This window comes from Myotis myotis, unplaced genomic scaffold (assembly GCF_014108235.1).
Source record: "Myotis myotis isolate mMyoMyo1 unplaced genomic scaffold, mMyoMyo1.p scaffold_m19_p_5, whole genome shotgun sequence".
NCBI lineage: Eukaryota > Metazoa > Chordata > Mammalia > Chiroptera > Vespertilionidae > Myotis > Myotis myotis.
Window position 1 is genome coordinate 6,203,445 of NW_023416357.1, and position 14,453 is coordinate 6,217,897.

A 14,453-nucleotide genomic window follows, 5' to 3' on the forward strand; every position below is an offset into this window, starting at 1 on the left:
GTACCAATCTTCCATGTTCCTACATTCAGTGTGGATTTTGATCTGCAGTGCACCGTGTTCCTCTGTACCCTGAGTTCTGCCATCAGGATAGATAACCTTCGACTCTCTGTGGAAGGAGCATTCACTGTCCTGCCATCGTTGACTGTAGCCTCCTTTTGTTTCTGTCACATAAATGCTACCCCTTTTCAGGGCTGTGTCATCAGCAGATTATACTCCTTGGATGCTCTTCCTTTAGTGGCTTCAAATAAGGAAGTTGGCTTGCATTTAGGGACCGTTAACACCAAAAAATATGAGTCTTCAAACCATGTTAACTCACTTAGGGGTCACAAGAGCGTCAGATTGGTAACCTGCACTGCTGAATATTTTTTTGGTCCTGAGTTAAAGATTTATTTGATGCTGCTCCTCTGTAATATGGGTAGGTTATTGAAAGAATTATGACTGAACTACAGTATGCCTGCCTAAGATGTTTATTATGGCTTATAAAATTGAGGTTTATGTGAGTTTTCTTGGTTTATTTCTGAACATGACTGGTTTCCATTATCTGAAGCTTTAGTTCCAAAGAGCTCATTAACTGAAGTGGTTTATTTTAATCTCAGGAGTGTTTTCCCATTTCAAAACAAAACAAAACTCTTTGTTATCAAATCAGTGACTTTGGGACTTCTTAACTCTTATGATGCCTTCTGATTTTAATAATCTTATAGCCCTGGCTGGTTAGAGCGTCAGCTTGTAGACTGAAGGGTCTCAAGTTTGATTCCCAGTCAAGGGTATATCTTGGTTGCAGGTTTGATCCCTAGTCCCAGTTGGGGTGGGTGCAGGAGGCAACCAGTCATTGTTTTTCTCTCTCTTCCCCTTTCCCCATCCCTCCCTCCCTCTCATTCTCTCTACAAATTAATGGAAGAAATATCCTCGGGTAAGGATTTTTTTAAAAAATGATTCCATTTAAAATAATAATTTGTTTTATATTCTTAAATTATTAGTATTGTATATTCTTGAGGCTTTGAACTTATTTTAGTCAATACTAAAATCATTTAGTCAATCATTTAGTCAATGATTTGTTTTCATTCTTTACGTAAGCACTATTGTCATTTGAACGTTACCATATTAATATTGATTATATGATTACTAATATTCCCCGCTATAAACCAATATGGTACTCTTTGCTCCCAGTCACTAAAATTTAGCAGGCAAGACATCATTTTTATACTTGCATTTCAAGATTTACATGGGTAAGTAAAGTTAAAATTGTCATCTTTAATAATCATTCAGAACATGTCCTCAAAAATAGATTTTGCTTTTACTTTTATTTTTTTAGCTTTCAACAGGATGATAATTAATTTCTTCCTAAACAACTGTTTGTGTGTTTGTGTGTGTATGTGTATGATTAGGTAGTATTATGTTAATAGCTTTTATTGGATTATATTGATATTTATCCTGCCTTTATTCTTTCATGGGAAAATATGAACTTATTTCATAATAGACTTGAATTATTTTTAGTTCTAGACATTTATATTTTAAAATATTTTTGTTCTATTTAACCTATCTTTCATGTTCCTATTATTTTCAATTAAATGCATATGTTGTATTTTCTGTTTGAGGAAATTCTCCATAATACTAAAGGTATTATCATGCCTCTCAAATAGACATTGATAGATAAAAGCATATAAAACTCTTGTCCTAGCCACCATATATAGCCACCAAATATACTTGATAATGCCAGTGGATCTCTAGTTTCAGAAAGCTTTTTCAGAGGGCATTATATCAAAAATTAATGATGTAGCTACTTATTATTATTATCATGTTTTTAAAGTTGTTATATAATGAAATAATGTATAAACACTGCATTATCAGTTTAGGATTAAGATTAGTTTTAAATATAAATGGGTTTTATTAAGGTACAAAAGTGACTTAGAAAACTTTTGTAAATGCTTATATTTTATTTTCATTGTGGTAATTTAGTTAAAATTTCTCTTTTATATTCAGATTGACCTCTTTTTCTTAACTTTCATTAATAGGTAGTATAGATCAATCAGTGTTAAAAGAATTACCCCCTGAACTCCTGGCAGAAATTGAATCCACCATGCCACTTTGTGAACGTGTGAAAATGAATAAACGCAAGCGTAGCACAGTTAATGAAAAACCAAAATATGCTGAAATCAGTTCAGATGAAGATAACGATAGTGATGGAACTTTTGAATGTAAGTATCACATAACTATTATTACTTTAGAATTAAAAAGCAGATTGATGTGTTTGTCTCATTTATAATTTTTTGGGTTAGCAAAAGCATAGTGATTTTAATTTTTAATATAGCAGGATTTTTTCTTTTTACTTAAAATATATGTGAAAGATGAGATCAGTTGGCACCAAGAAAAAAAATTTTAGTGGTCTATAATTAGTGGTCAGATAACACGTATGTGTCTATGTGCACTTAGCAAACATTTATTGAGCTCCTACTATGGTATATGCTAAGCACTAAGAATAAAAAAATACAGATAAGATGTAGCCCGTCTTTGAAGAGCTTTCATTCTAATGGGGAGGGGGGAGGTGTAAACAGTTGTAGTACAGTGATAATAGTAAATCCAGGGTGCTGTGGGAACACATTGGATTGGCATCAGAAATCATACTGGGGGTTCAGGATACACTTCCTGGAAGAGGTGACACTTGAGTTGAGTCTTAAAGGACACGTAGGAGATAGCCTGGTGAAAAAATATTTAAAACCATACTATCACTAAATTATGAATGGATTAGCCACATTACCGATTATCTGTGTGGTTTGGACCTGGCTTCTCCTTTTTGCCCAGCTGTGTCCTGGAATTCCTCCCTTGTTTCACTGTTTTCCAGAGCTGGCTTCTTCACTACACAGCTACCTCTCTACAACACTGTGATCACCTGTCTTTGCACTAGACTTGCTATACCTCGCCTGTCTTCCTACTGGTCCACTGAAAAAGTTCTTCTCTTTTATCCCTATCTTCCTTCTTCTGGAGCAAGAGAATTGAGCCTAGCCAAGAGGGGTCAGCAACCTTGTTTGACTTAAACGGCATTCAGTGGAAAGAGACTGTGGGAGATCTTCACTTGTGTGCCAACTGACTTAGTCATTATGACCAAAAGAAGTGGGAAGACCACCAGTGTGTTCTGCCTTTTTCACCTAGTGTCCATAGATTGAGGTGTGACAAGCAAGGGCAGGAAGGACAGATGCATGCTGCTATTTTTAAATGTGTATTGCTGATGGAAGTCCTTCACCTCCTCCAAAGTTTTTAATCAATGTTCATTTACTCTGATCGTCTTAAAATTGTGAGCTCTTGAGCTATGAGCAGTAGATTATGAATACTGAACAAATCTGAACAAAGTTTTAAAATTGAAATAAAATATATAGCAAAGTTAATCTGACATATTATATGTATAATTGTTATCATTTGTATTATCATGAGATGTATTTACATGCCTTACATTTCAGTGGCTAAAGTTAATATTTTTTATTATAATCACACATTTTGATCATTTGGGAACATATGCTCTGGGAAGAGAGAAGAGAAAGGAGACCTAGTGACTCAGAAACTCACTACCCTTTATATACATGCCTCTCCTCATTCTTCCTCTCTCCCCCTAATACATCAGTCATTCCTAAAGAGAATAGCTAAAAAAAAAAGTTCCTTAATTGCAGATTGATTTCAAATAGCACGTCAACTCCCATTAATTGAGAGTGGCTTCCTGTATTATTAAGCTGATGAGAATTCTAAAGCTACCTCACAGTTAAGTAGAAAGGACAGCATAATCAGAAGTGCCCACAAAGTGTAAAATAGGGGAGTGAGCCACACATGCCTCATGTTTGTTATCAATGTATCCATTATTCTTTTCCTTGTTTCTATTATGAGAGGTATTGTCTCATCTTAGGGGAGCACATAGTTTCATCTTAAAGCCCTGGATCCCATTATATTTATGTCCAAGTATATTGAAAACTAATATTAGTTAGAGAAACTGATCTTTAATTTCTCTGGGATTTTCAAGAGATCTTAGAGCAGATTCCTGTTTTTCTTGGTTTATTTCTGTACAACTTATATATAAAAGTCAACTCTGGGGCCACTGATGTGAGTGATAAAAGGATTTTATCTTATTTTACTTTTTGATAAAAGGATTTTAATTGATAGTTGACAAACAACCAAATTGTCATTATACCACAAGAAAAACATTATAATGAAAATATAGTGCAATACAAAATACAGATGTAGTATGAACATAAGTAGCAAACTTATGCTACTTAGAGAATTTTAGAAACAAAGTTTTATTGCAATTCAATCAAATTGGTTTCCCCAAAATCTAAAACTAAGGAAATAGTTTATTTAAAGCAGAGGGGGAAGAATTTTGAAAGTTAGGTCACACAGATTTGGAAGTCACAGCACAAATATAAGGTCTGGGGTAGGAGGAGGGGAAATATAAGAAGTTAAAGAGAGAAAAGATGAAAAGTGAAAGGGAGGGTAGAAAACTCCCAAGTCATATTTTATGTACCTCTCTACAGGGTGGGGCAAAAGTAGGTTTGCAATTGTTTAGATAGAAAATAATATAGTAATTAACAGATAATACAAGAATAAACTCTTGTTTTGCATACTCATAGATCTACTTTTGCCCCACCCTCTATTAAGCACCTCCCCTGCTTCCAGAGTAATGAGAGAAACAGAGAAAGAACAGGCTAGTCATAATGAATTGGGATCCTGATAGCCTATTGCAACACATATTATATCATAGAAGTTTTTTTTTTCTAATTTCAATTTCGTTTTCATCCAAACAGCCTAAAGTTTAGTGAATTTTAACAAAAGTTTTCCAGTGCCTGAAAATTACTACCAATACAGTATAGTGTGTGTACTTGCTAACAACTATAAGATTTTTTTCAAGCATTTTCTTAATAGAATTGAGCTTGAAATAGATTTCTTATGAAATTAAAATTTAAAAAGGCTGAGTAGGTCATATTTGAGGTCATATATACATATATTACTAGTTAGTTGTCATTCCTTAGATTTGGTAGATATTTCAAGAACTTGTTGAAAAAACATTTAGTGAACGGTATCCATAAAAGACCTGTTCTCTGACCCACACACACACCTAACTATATTGATATATAAAGCATCCCCTCACTAAAAGAATGTACTGGGGTGTACCTTAGTCATAAAAGAGGAGGAAATCCTACCTCTTTTTTACATAATTTATAGTCAAATTTATACCTAATCATGAAGAAAATCATTGATGGCTTAAGTATATCCACTTACATTTGTCCTTTTTATGAACCGTCTTGCTCTGTCAAGCCTATGACCACAAAGAAGAGGAAACAAAATTATCTTTTTCTGTCATACTGTCAGCAGATTGGACAGAATGATCCAGAACCAAAAACAAAATTAGATTCTTGATTAGAAATAGCTGGGGTGGCATGTAATGGTACAATTAGCCAGGATATAGACATTGATTATTCACACAAGGACACAGGTACAGGTAGAGAACTCAAGCAAGAGTTTTGTCTTAAGTACTGTTTGAGTATTGATCATAGATAGGGAGCCAGCATAGAAGCCAGTTACAAGAAAGCAGGAGTGTCAAATTTAGATCAACAGACTAGAAGATTCTGTCAACAAATGTTTACTACAATAGCCAGTGTATGATCCCAAGTAGAACACATTAGTTCTATATCTTGGTTTTAACTTGGTGGTGCTATACCCTAGAGCAGGTATGATAAATATTTGTCACTTACACTGCCCTTCAGCAATCAGTGAACAGATACTTCTAATCAGGTTTTTTTTTCTATCTTTTTAAAATTTATCTTTGTTGTTAAAAGTAGTACAGGTGTACCCTGTTTTCCTCCATTGACCCTTTCCATTCCACTCCACCCCGTGCCCCAGGCCTTCACCACACTATTATCTGTGTCCATGGGTTATGCATATATGCATGTAAGTTCTTTGGTTAATCTCTTCCCACCCCACCTTGCCTCTGAATCAGTCTTTCTTACTGAAATATGATGCTGTCTCAGAGCTCAGAATTATTCTCAACATAATGCTCTAGCCAGCTATTCCCAGTTGATCAGAGATGAAATGTCTGATAAAATCCGTTTGCCAGTTCTGCCTAACAGCTTCTCTCAGCACTGGTGATTTTAGCAGAATGCTCAAACTTCTGGAAGAGTGGGAAAAGGATTCAAACTAGCATACATAAATATGCTTAGGTAGTGTGCATAAGCTTAAAAGCTTTCTTCTTGGGCTTAAGCAAGTGTACTGCTGGAGAACTGAATTCATTGTATATGAGTATGTACAACTATACACGTTTATTCTATCTCTATAGGCTTGTGATGTTAGGTTACCAAAGTCTATTGAATTTTTATAGCTAAGTTGTGGGCCTAACTTGGCTGTTAACTGATTGTATACACAGTTACCCATATTCTGTAACACTTTCTCAAAAGTTTGCTTTTCCTCCAAACCATGCTCCCCATTAAAAATTTAAATGCTTTAAGGTGTTTCTGTGTTTCATCCAAATCCTAGATAAAGATTGTTTTACACGTTTTAATTAATCCTAAAGTTTAGATATTGTCTTTACTGACACTGAATACTTCTTTGAAATGAGCAGTGTGGTTTCTCACAACGTTCATATCTATATTTATTAGCAAACTGAGTTTATGTAAAAATCTTTCTCTAAATAGGTAATGCTAAAATAAGTGTTAATCATTTCTATACCCTAATTTATATTTCTAGTTAAACAGAATGACTCAGAATTTCATAGTCCCATACAATGTAGATTCCCCCCTACCTCCAATGTGGTTCATTTGTAAAGTACAAATTTAAATAGTCTTTTTAAATGAGGTAAATTATTTGTCATGGGGATTTGCTTCTAGCCTCTAGGAAACGACATAAAAAAGATGATGATAAAGCTTGGGAATATGAAGAGCGTGACAGAAGAAGCTCTGGGGATCATAGGAGAAGTGGCCACTCTCATGAAGGAAGAAGGAGTTCAGGTGGTGGTCGTTATCGAAACCGAAGTCCATCTGATACTGACATGGAAGATTACTCTCCTCCTCCCAGCCTTAGTGAGGGTAATTCATCAGCGTCAACAGATTTCTTACATAAGCCTATTTAAATTTAGGGCTTTATCTTTGAAGAATATTTGATATTTCTATGACTTAATTAACAACTCCTAATTTTTAATCAAGACAAAAGTATATAATTTAGTTTGGATTGACAGTGATTATTGTTTAAATATTTGATTAATGGAAGAAAATAGAAACACAAATAGAAATATTTTAAGTTGTCATTCCTGCATTTCAGTATTTCTTTTTGTTCATTTTAGTTGCTAGAAAAATGAAGAAAAAAGAAAAACAGAAGAAGAGGAAAGCTTATGAACCAAAACTAACACCTGAAGGTAACATTTTAGTTCATTTGTTTTCATTCATATTCTTCAACTTCCATTTTCTAATTGGAATGTGAACATAATAAGCTTTTTCTATTCCTGTGTTACAGAAATGATGGATTCTTCAACTTTTAAGAGATTCACAGCCTCAATAGAAAATATTTTGGATAATTTAGAAGATATGGATTTTACTGCATTTGGTAAAATAATTTTAAAGTATTTTTTTTATCTCTAAATATACAATCAAATTGAAATATATTTATTTACCTATGTGTCTAGTTTAATGGATATAAACACATGATCTGTGCTTTCAAGAAACTTAAAATCTAGTTGTCAATTCTAGTCTATTATATCAAGAAACTGAAAACTTTAGTATAAAAATCAAGTATTAAATTAATTATTAATATGTTTTAAGTATCCTGAGAGTGCAGCTACCACAAGTTAGAGTAATTAAGGAAGTCTATGCAGATGAGACTTGAATAGGCCCTACAGAAGGAGGGAAGCTAATATGAGCAAAGATGCAAAAAAAGGAACCAATCCCTCTAATCATTTATCCTAAAAGCTAATATTTATTGAATACTTACTGTTTGTCAATAGTATGTTTAGTTTTAGAGAAGTAAAGATAAATGTCCCAGCCCTTGGCTTTAACTACCGTAACTCCTCACTTAATGTCCTCAGTAGGTTCTTGGAAACTGTGACTTCAAGTGAAACAGTGTATAATGAAGCCAATTTTATCACAGGCTAATTGATAGAAAAAGAGTTAAAATCCAGCCGAAACCGGTTTGGCTCAGTGGATGGAGCGTCGGCTTGTGGACTGAAAGGTCCCAGGTTCGATTCCGGTCAAGGGCATGTACCTGGGTTGCGGGCACATCCCCAGTGGGAGATGTGTAGGAGGCAGCTGATCGATGATTCTCTCTCATCGATGTTTCTAACTCTCTATCTCTCTCCCTTCCTCTCTGTAAAAAATCAATAAAATATATTTAAAAAAAAAAAAAAAAGAGTTAAAATCCTGTGGCAGAATTCTAGTCACAAAAACATCACCAAATTTCTAAATAAAGACCCAAAACACTTTTATTTTGAACATTGAAATAAATGTGAGCTATACATACATTTAAGAAAGATTAATAAAAAGCAAGATGATTGTTTTATAACTCATTTATTCCAGGTTGGGGTTGTGGGTGGCTAGAGCCTATCCCAGCAGCTCAGGGCACAAGGTGGGACCACACCCAGACAGGATGCCATTCCTGGTGCACTCATACATTCCCCAGCACTCAGACTGGGATGAATTAGGCACGCCAGTTAACCTACCATGCACATCCCGAGGAGGTGGGAGGAAACCGTTGTACCCAGAGAAAACCCATTTAGATTCGGCGAGACCATGCAAACTCCACACAGACAGTGGACACAGCCGGCAATCAATTGTTTTTTCTTATTAATGTTATAAAAAAATCTTAAAATGATGTTATTCAATGACCTGATGTAATACGTAGTCTAATATAGAAAATAGAATAGTAAACCAGTTAGAATACAATAGAATAATGTAATCATCCTATATATCCTATATAATAAAAGGGTAATACGCAAATTGACCAAACGGTGGAACAATTGAAACACCTGCGATCCCGACCCCAAGCAAACCACCCACGGCCCCTCGCCCCAGCCAGCCTGCCCTCAATGGCTCCCATTGGGGCAGGCCAGCTGGATCCCATCAGTGCACAAATTCATTCACTGGGCCTCTAGTTTTACAATAATATGTAAAGATCATAACTATATAAAACTTAAATTTCTATAAAATACTGCTTACAGTGTTTATTTGAAAATGCCATGAAAGGTATATTACCCTCTACTTCGAAAGTATTTGTTTTGTGAGAGTTACTTGCCTGAGTTTTGGGTTTTTTTTGTTTTTTTAAATATATTTTATTGATTTTTCACAGAGAGGAAGGGAGAGAGATAGAGAGCCAGAAACATCGATGAGAGAGAAACATCGATGAGCTGCCTCCTGCACATCTCCTACTGGGGATGTGCCCGCAACCCAGGTACATGCCCTTGACCGGAATCAAACCCGGGACCTTTCAGTCCACAGGCCGACGCTCTATCCACTGAGCCAAACCGGTTCCGGCTACTTGCCTGAGTTTTATTAATATGTCTCCCTGTTGTTGAGAGTATCAGTTCTTCATTTTTAAAACTTTCCAATTCTGTGTTGAGAAACCTTTGTCTTCTATATCATTTAAGATCCCAACAGATAGGGCACTCTCAAATGAGGATAAATTTGAGAAGGAATTATTTACAAAGAGACTAATTACAAAAGTGGAGGCAGAATATTTCCAGAATCCAGGGTTTACAGTCATGGAACTGTTACTGTCTACACCCAGAGAAATATGGGTAAAGAGAATTAACCAAAGCTTACTCAGTAGGAGAAAAGAAGTTGTACAGTGAGCTGCCTTCAAAAAATGGTAACCTTTTGGTCAGAGTACATGGGCACCTTGAGACCTTGCAAGGAAGGAGTCGTGGATACAAATACCCTGACCTCACTCACTCTTCTTCTCTTTGATCTTTTGACTGGGCACCCCACTGGCTGAACCTAAACAGAAGCCAGAGGGCATGGGAGACTGTTGATGTAGTCTGTGCAGGTTAACCTATTAGGGCAGAAAGCTTGGTTTAGGGTATATCCAAAGTAGTAAAGATAACTTATCTCCTCTTCCCATCTTATAACTCTAATTTTAATCACTATCCTCTTTCATTCAGGGTTTGCTTGAGGTTTACAGAGATCTCTTAGGTCAGCCGTGGGCAAACTATCCGGCCCCTTTGAAATGAATAAAACTAAAAAAAAAAAGACCGTACCCTTTTATGTAATGATGTTTACTTTGAATTTATATTAGTTCACACAAACACTCCATCCATGCTTTTGTTCCGGCCCTCCGGTCCAGTTTAAGAACCTATTGTGGCCCTCGAGTCAAAAAGTTTGCCCACCCCTGTCTTAGGTTGTTGTTTTATAAGTGTTTGGTGTTCAGAAATTTTATTTAAAAGTTAGGCTTACTATTTTGAGCTATTTCTCTTACCTAAGCTGTATTTGTTCGGTTTGGTTTTTCAGGTGATGATGATGAAATTCCTCAGGAACTACTCTTAGGAAAACATCAGCTTAATGAACTCGGCAGTGAATCTGCTAAAATTAAAGCAATGGGTATAATGGATAAGGTATCTCACTAAAGCAAAATTTATGAATTTAGTTAATATCTGATGTTTGAAATTAAAGTGTTCAATGTAAATTGCATAGTTTACATAAAGTAAATAATAATGCAAAGAAAATTCATGGTTGCTTTTTTGAGAGTCTAACTGAAATTTTTCTTTAAAAAACAACTTGAATCCAAGAACTATTCTACAAATATTCTAAAGAAAATCATTGCATTGAAAGAGGCATTGGCCTGGACTTCTTCACTTTTTAATTTTTTCATTGTCTCAAAAATTTGGATTATTTAAATGAAGAAATACACTAAATTTCCCTTTAATCATATATAGTGGTGAAAGAGTAAAGCTATGTTCCATAGGGTCATTGCTTTAGGCCTTAAAATAATTTCTGTGATTTGTCTTTCCTAGGAGCTCTTTGTTGCTCAGTAGTCTCATGGAATAGCAGGATATTTTTTTCAATGATAATAACTTAAACAACAATGACAGCATCCAGGAATTGCTTCCTGTAATCTTCATGAGCCACCATTTACCCCCTAAACTACTGCATGATTGCTATGCAAACATAAATTCTTTTTTTTTTTTAATTAAATCTTTATTGTTCAGATTATTACATTTGTTCCTCTTTTTTTCCCCCCATAACTCCCCTCCTCCCAGTTCCCGCCCCACCCTCCGCCCTCACTCCCCACCCACTGTCCTCATCCATAGGTGCACGATTTTTGTCCAGTCTCTTCCCGAATCTCCCACACCCCTTTCCCCCCCAGGAATAGTCAGTCCATTCCCTTTCTATGTCCCTGATTCTATTATAATCAACAGTTCCTTCTGTTCATCAGATTATTTATTCACTTGATTCTTAGATTCACTTGTTGATAGATGCATATTTGTTGTTCATAATTTGTATCTTTACCTTTTTCTTCCTCTTCCTCTTCTTAAAGGATACCTTTCAGCATTTCATATAATCCTGGTTTGGTGGTGATGAACTCCTTTAGCTTTTCCTTATCTGTGAAGCTCTTTATCTGACCTTCAATTCTGAATGATAGCTTTGCTGGATAAAGTAATCTTGGTTGTAGGTTCTTGGTATTCATCACTTTGAATATTTCTTGCCACTCCCTTCTGGCCTGCAAAGTTTCTGTTGAGAAATCAGCTGACAGTCGTATGGGTATTCCCTTGTAGGTAACTGAGTTTCTTTCTCTTGCTGTTTTTAAGATTCTCTCTTTATCTTTTGCTCTTGGCATTTTAATTATGATGTGTCTTGGTGTGGTCCTCTTTGGATTCCTTTTGTTTGGGGTTCTCCGCGCTTCTTGGACCTGTAAGTCCATTTCTTTCACCAGGTGGGGGAAGTTTTCTGTCATTATTTCTTCAAATAGGTTTTCAATATCTTGCTCTCTCTCATCTTCTGGCACCCCTATAATTCTGATGTTGGTACGCTTGAAGCTGTCCCAGAGGCTCCTTACACTATCCTCGCATTTTTGGATTCTTTTTTCATTTTGCTTTTCCGGTTGGGTTTTTTGCTTCCTCGCATTTCAAATCATTGACTTGATTCTTGCGCTCCTCTGGTCTGCTGTCGGGAGTCTGTATAATATTCGTTATTTCAGTCCGTGTATGCTTAATTTCTAGTTGGTTCCCCAATATAAGATCGAGGGTCTCATTAGTTTTCTTGTAGATCTCATTAAGTTTATCGGCGGCTTCTAAACAGTTCTTGAGAGACCTTAAAAGTGTGGTTCTGAACTCTATATCTTCCATTGACAATTTTGTCCTGTTTCTTTGTCTCCGCATTTTGTTATGCTTCCTTGGTGCACCCCCTAGTGGTCTTTGTTCGCAGTCTTATAGTTAAATCTTGATTGTTGTAGCTAATTCCAGGGAGGGTTTGACCTCCAGGCCAAGTGGCTATGAGAATCAGCTGTGTCAGCAGTGAGAGAACTTCTGTCCTCTAGGGAGGTGCTAATCTAGCCTTTGCCTGAGGCTATCCGGCAAATGCCTCTGTGCAGGGCTTGGGCGGGGCGGGTCGCACAAGATCAACAGGGTGGGCCGGAGAGAGCAGTTATGGCGGCTCTCAGTCCTGTCCCCAGGGGCTCTGCCTCTCTGAGTCCCAGCACCCGCTGCAAAGCTCAGAGAGAAAGCTGCACTCGCTCTGACCGAAGCCAGCCAGTCCCGCTTCTCCCGTTTGAGTCTGGGTCCCTAAAGACTCGCCTGGATCTGGAGCTTAGAGTCTGCGACTCCCTCCCGATTGAAAACGCCAACCTCGCCCTCCACCGCCGCCAGCCCGCTCCGCGCACTCCGCACCTCAGAACTTGACTTCAGCACTGCGCCTCCTCTGAGTGTCCGTATGCGTTTCTCTTTCCTCCTAGTTGTAGGACTTCCACTCAGCCGGCGTTCCTGTGGTTCTGGGTGATGTCCCTTCCGTTTTTTGGTTTCACTTTTGAAGTAGTTGTTCAAAGCAGCAAACTCCGGCGTTAACCTATGCCGCCATCTTGGTTCTCCCTTCTCTGCAAACATAAATTCTAAGTAAATCCTCTCTCCTAATCAGGCTCTCCATTTTTTATTCATTTTTTATGGAATAAAAAAAATACCACTTTTTACTCATTTGTTGCCTATATTCCAAAAAATAAATACCATACATTTGATGTTTTTATTGAGTTATAATTGATATTTAACATTCTGTTAGTTTCAGATATACATGATTTTTGTATATATTGCAAAATGGTCACAACATAAATCCAGTTAACATCCATCATCATACATAGATACAGTTGTTTTTTCCTTGTGATGAGAACTTTAAATTCTCCTTAGCAACTTTCATATATACAGTTGATATTGAACAACACTAGTTTGAACTGCATGGGTCCACTTTTAAACAGATTTTTTTCAGTAAATACAGTCAGCCCTTGGTATCTTCAGGTTTCATATCCTTGGATCAAAAATGGTATTTTTACATTCCCAACCTTGGATCAAAAATACTGTTTTCAACCAGTTAAATTTACAGATGTGAAGGCCTGACTGTAGTTAAGTTTTGGGGTAGTCAAAAGTTATACGTATATTTGGACTGTGCTGCGGATAGGTGCCCCTAATACTTATGATATTCAGGGTTTAGCTGTACAGTACAGTGTTATTAACTAGAGTCACCATACTATACATTACATTCCCAGAACTTATTTTTTATCTTGCAACTGAAAATTAGTACCTCTTGACCACCTTCACCCATTTTGTTCACCCCCCCACTTCTGACAACCATCCGTCTGTTCTCCGTATCTGTGACTTCAGTTGTTGCTTTTTAGGTTCCATGTATAAATGAGATCATACAATAGTTGTCTTTCTCTGTCTGACTTGTTTCTTTTAGCATAATGCCCTCAAGATCCATCCAAATTGTCACAAATGGCAACATTTTCTTCTTTTTTATGACTGAATAATATTCGATTGTACATACATGCTACATTTTCTTCATTCATTCATTATTGGACACTTTGGTTGCTTCCATGTCTTGGCTACTATAAATAATGCTGCCATGAACATGGAGGTGCAGATATCTTTTTGAATTAGTGTCTTCCTTCAGATATATAATTGCTAGATCACATGTTCTGTTTTTAATATATTGAGGAACACTATTGTTTTTCATAGTGGCTATACCAATTTACATTCCCGCCATTAGTGCAGAGGGTTCCCATGAGTTTGATTTTTAAAGAGAGAGACAAGCTCTAGCTGATTTGGCTCTGTGGATAGAGCATCTGCCCACAGACTGCAGAAGGGTCCTGGGTTCCATTCTGGTCAGAGGCACATACCTGGGTTGCAGGCTCAATCTTCAGCCCCAGTTGGGGCGTGTGCAAAAGGCAACCAATTGTTGGGTCTCTCTCACATTGATGTTTCTCTCTCTTATCACTCCCCTTCCCTTCCACTTTCTCTAAGA

General features: G+C 36.6%; 1 protein-coding gene across 5 annotated transcripts in view; it reads left to right on the plus strand.

Annotated features, from left to right (window-relative positions):
- The window catches only part of NIPBL (NIPBL cohesin loading factor), a 181,763-nt gene that overhangs the window by 106,987 nt on the left and 60,323 nt on the right, over positions 1-14,453 (plus strand). For all 5 annotated transcript variants that reach the window (XM_036308338.1, XM_036308342.1, XM_036308341.1 and 2 more), the window contains 5 exons: positions 2,013-2,195; positions 6,858-7,055; positions 7,310-7,381; positions 7,480-7,569; positions 10,461-10,564. In XM_036308338.1, coding sequence (XP_036164231.1) covers positions 2,013-2,195; positions 6,858-7,055; positions 7,310-7,381; positions 7,480-7,569; positions 10,461-10,564 — 647 coding nt within the window. The remainder of the gene's footprint in view (positions 1-2,012; positions 2,196-6,857; positions 7,056-7,309; positions 7,382-7,479; positions 7,570-10,460; positions 10,565-14,453) is intronic.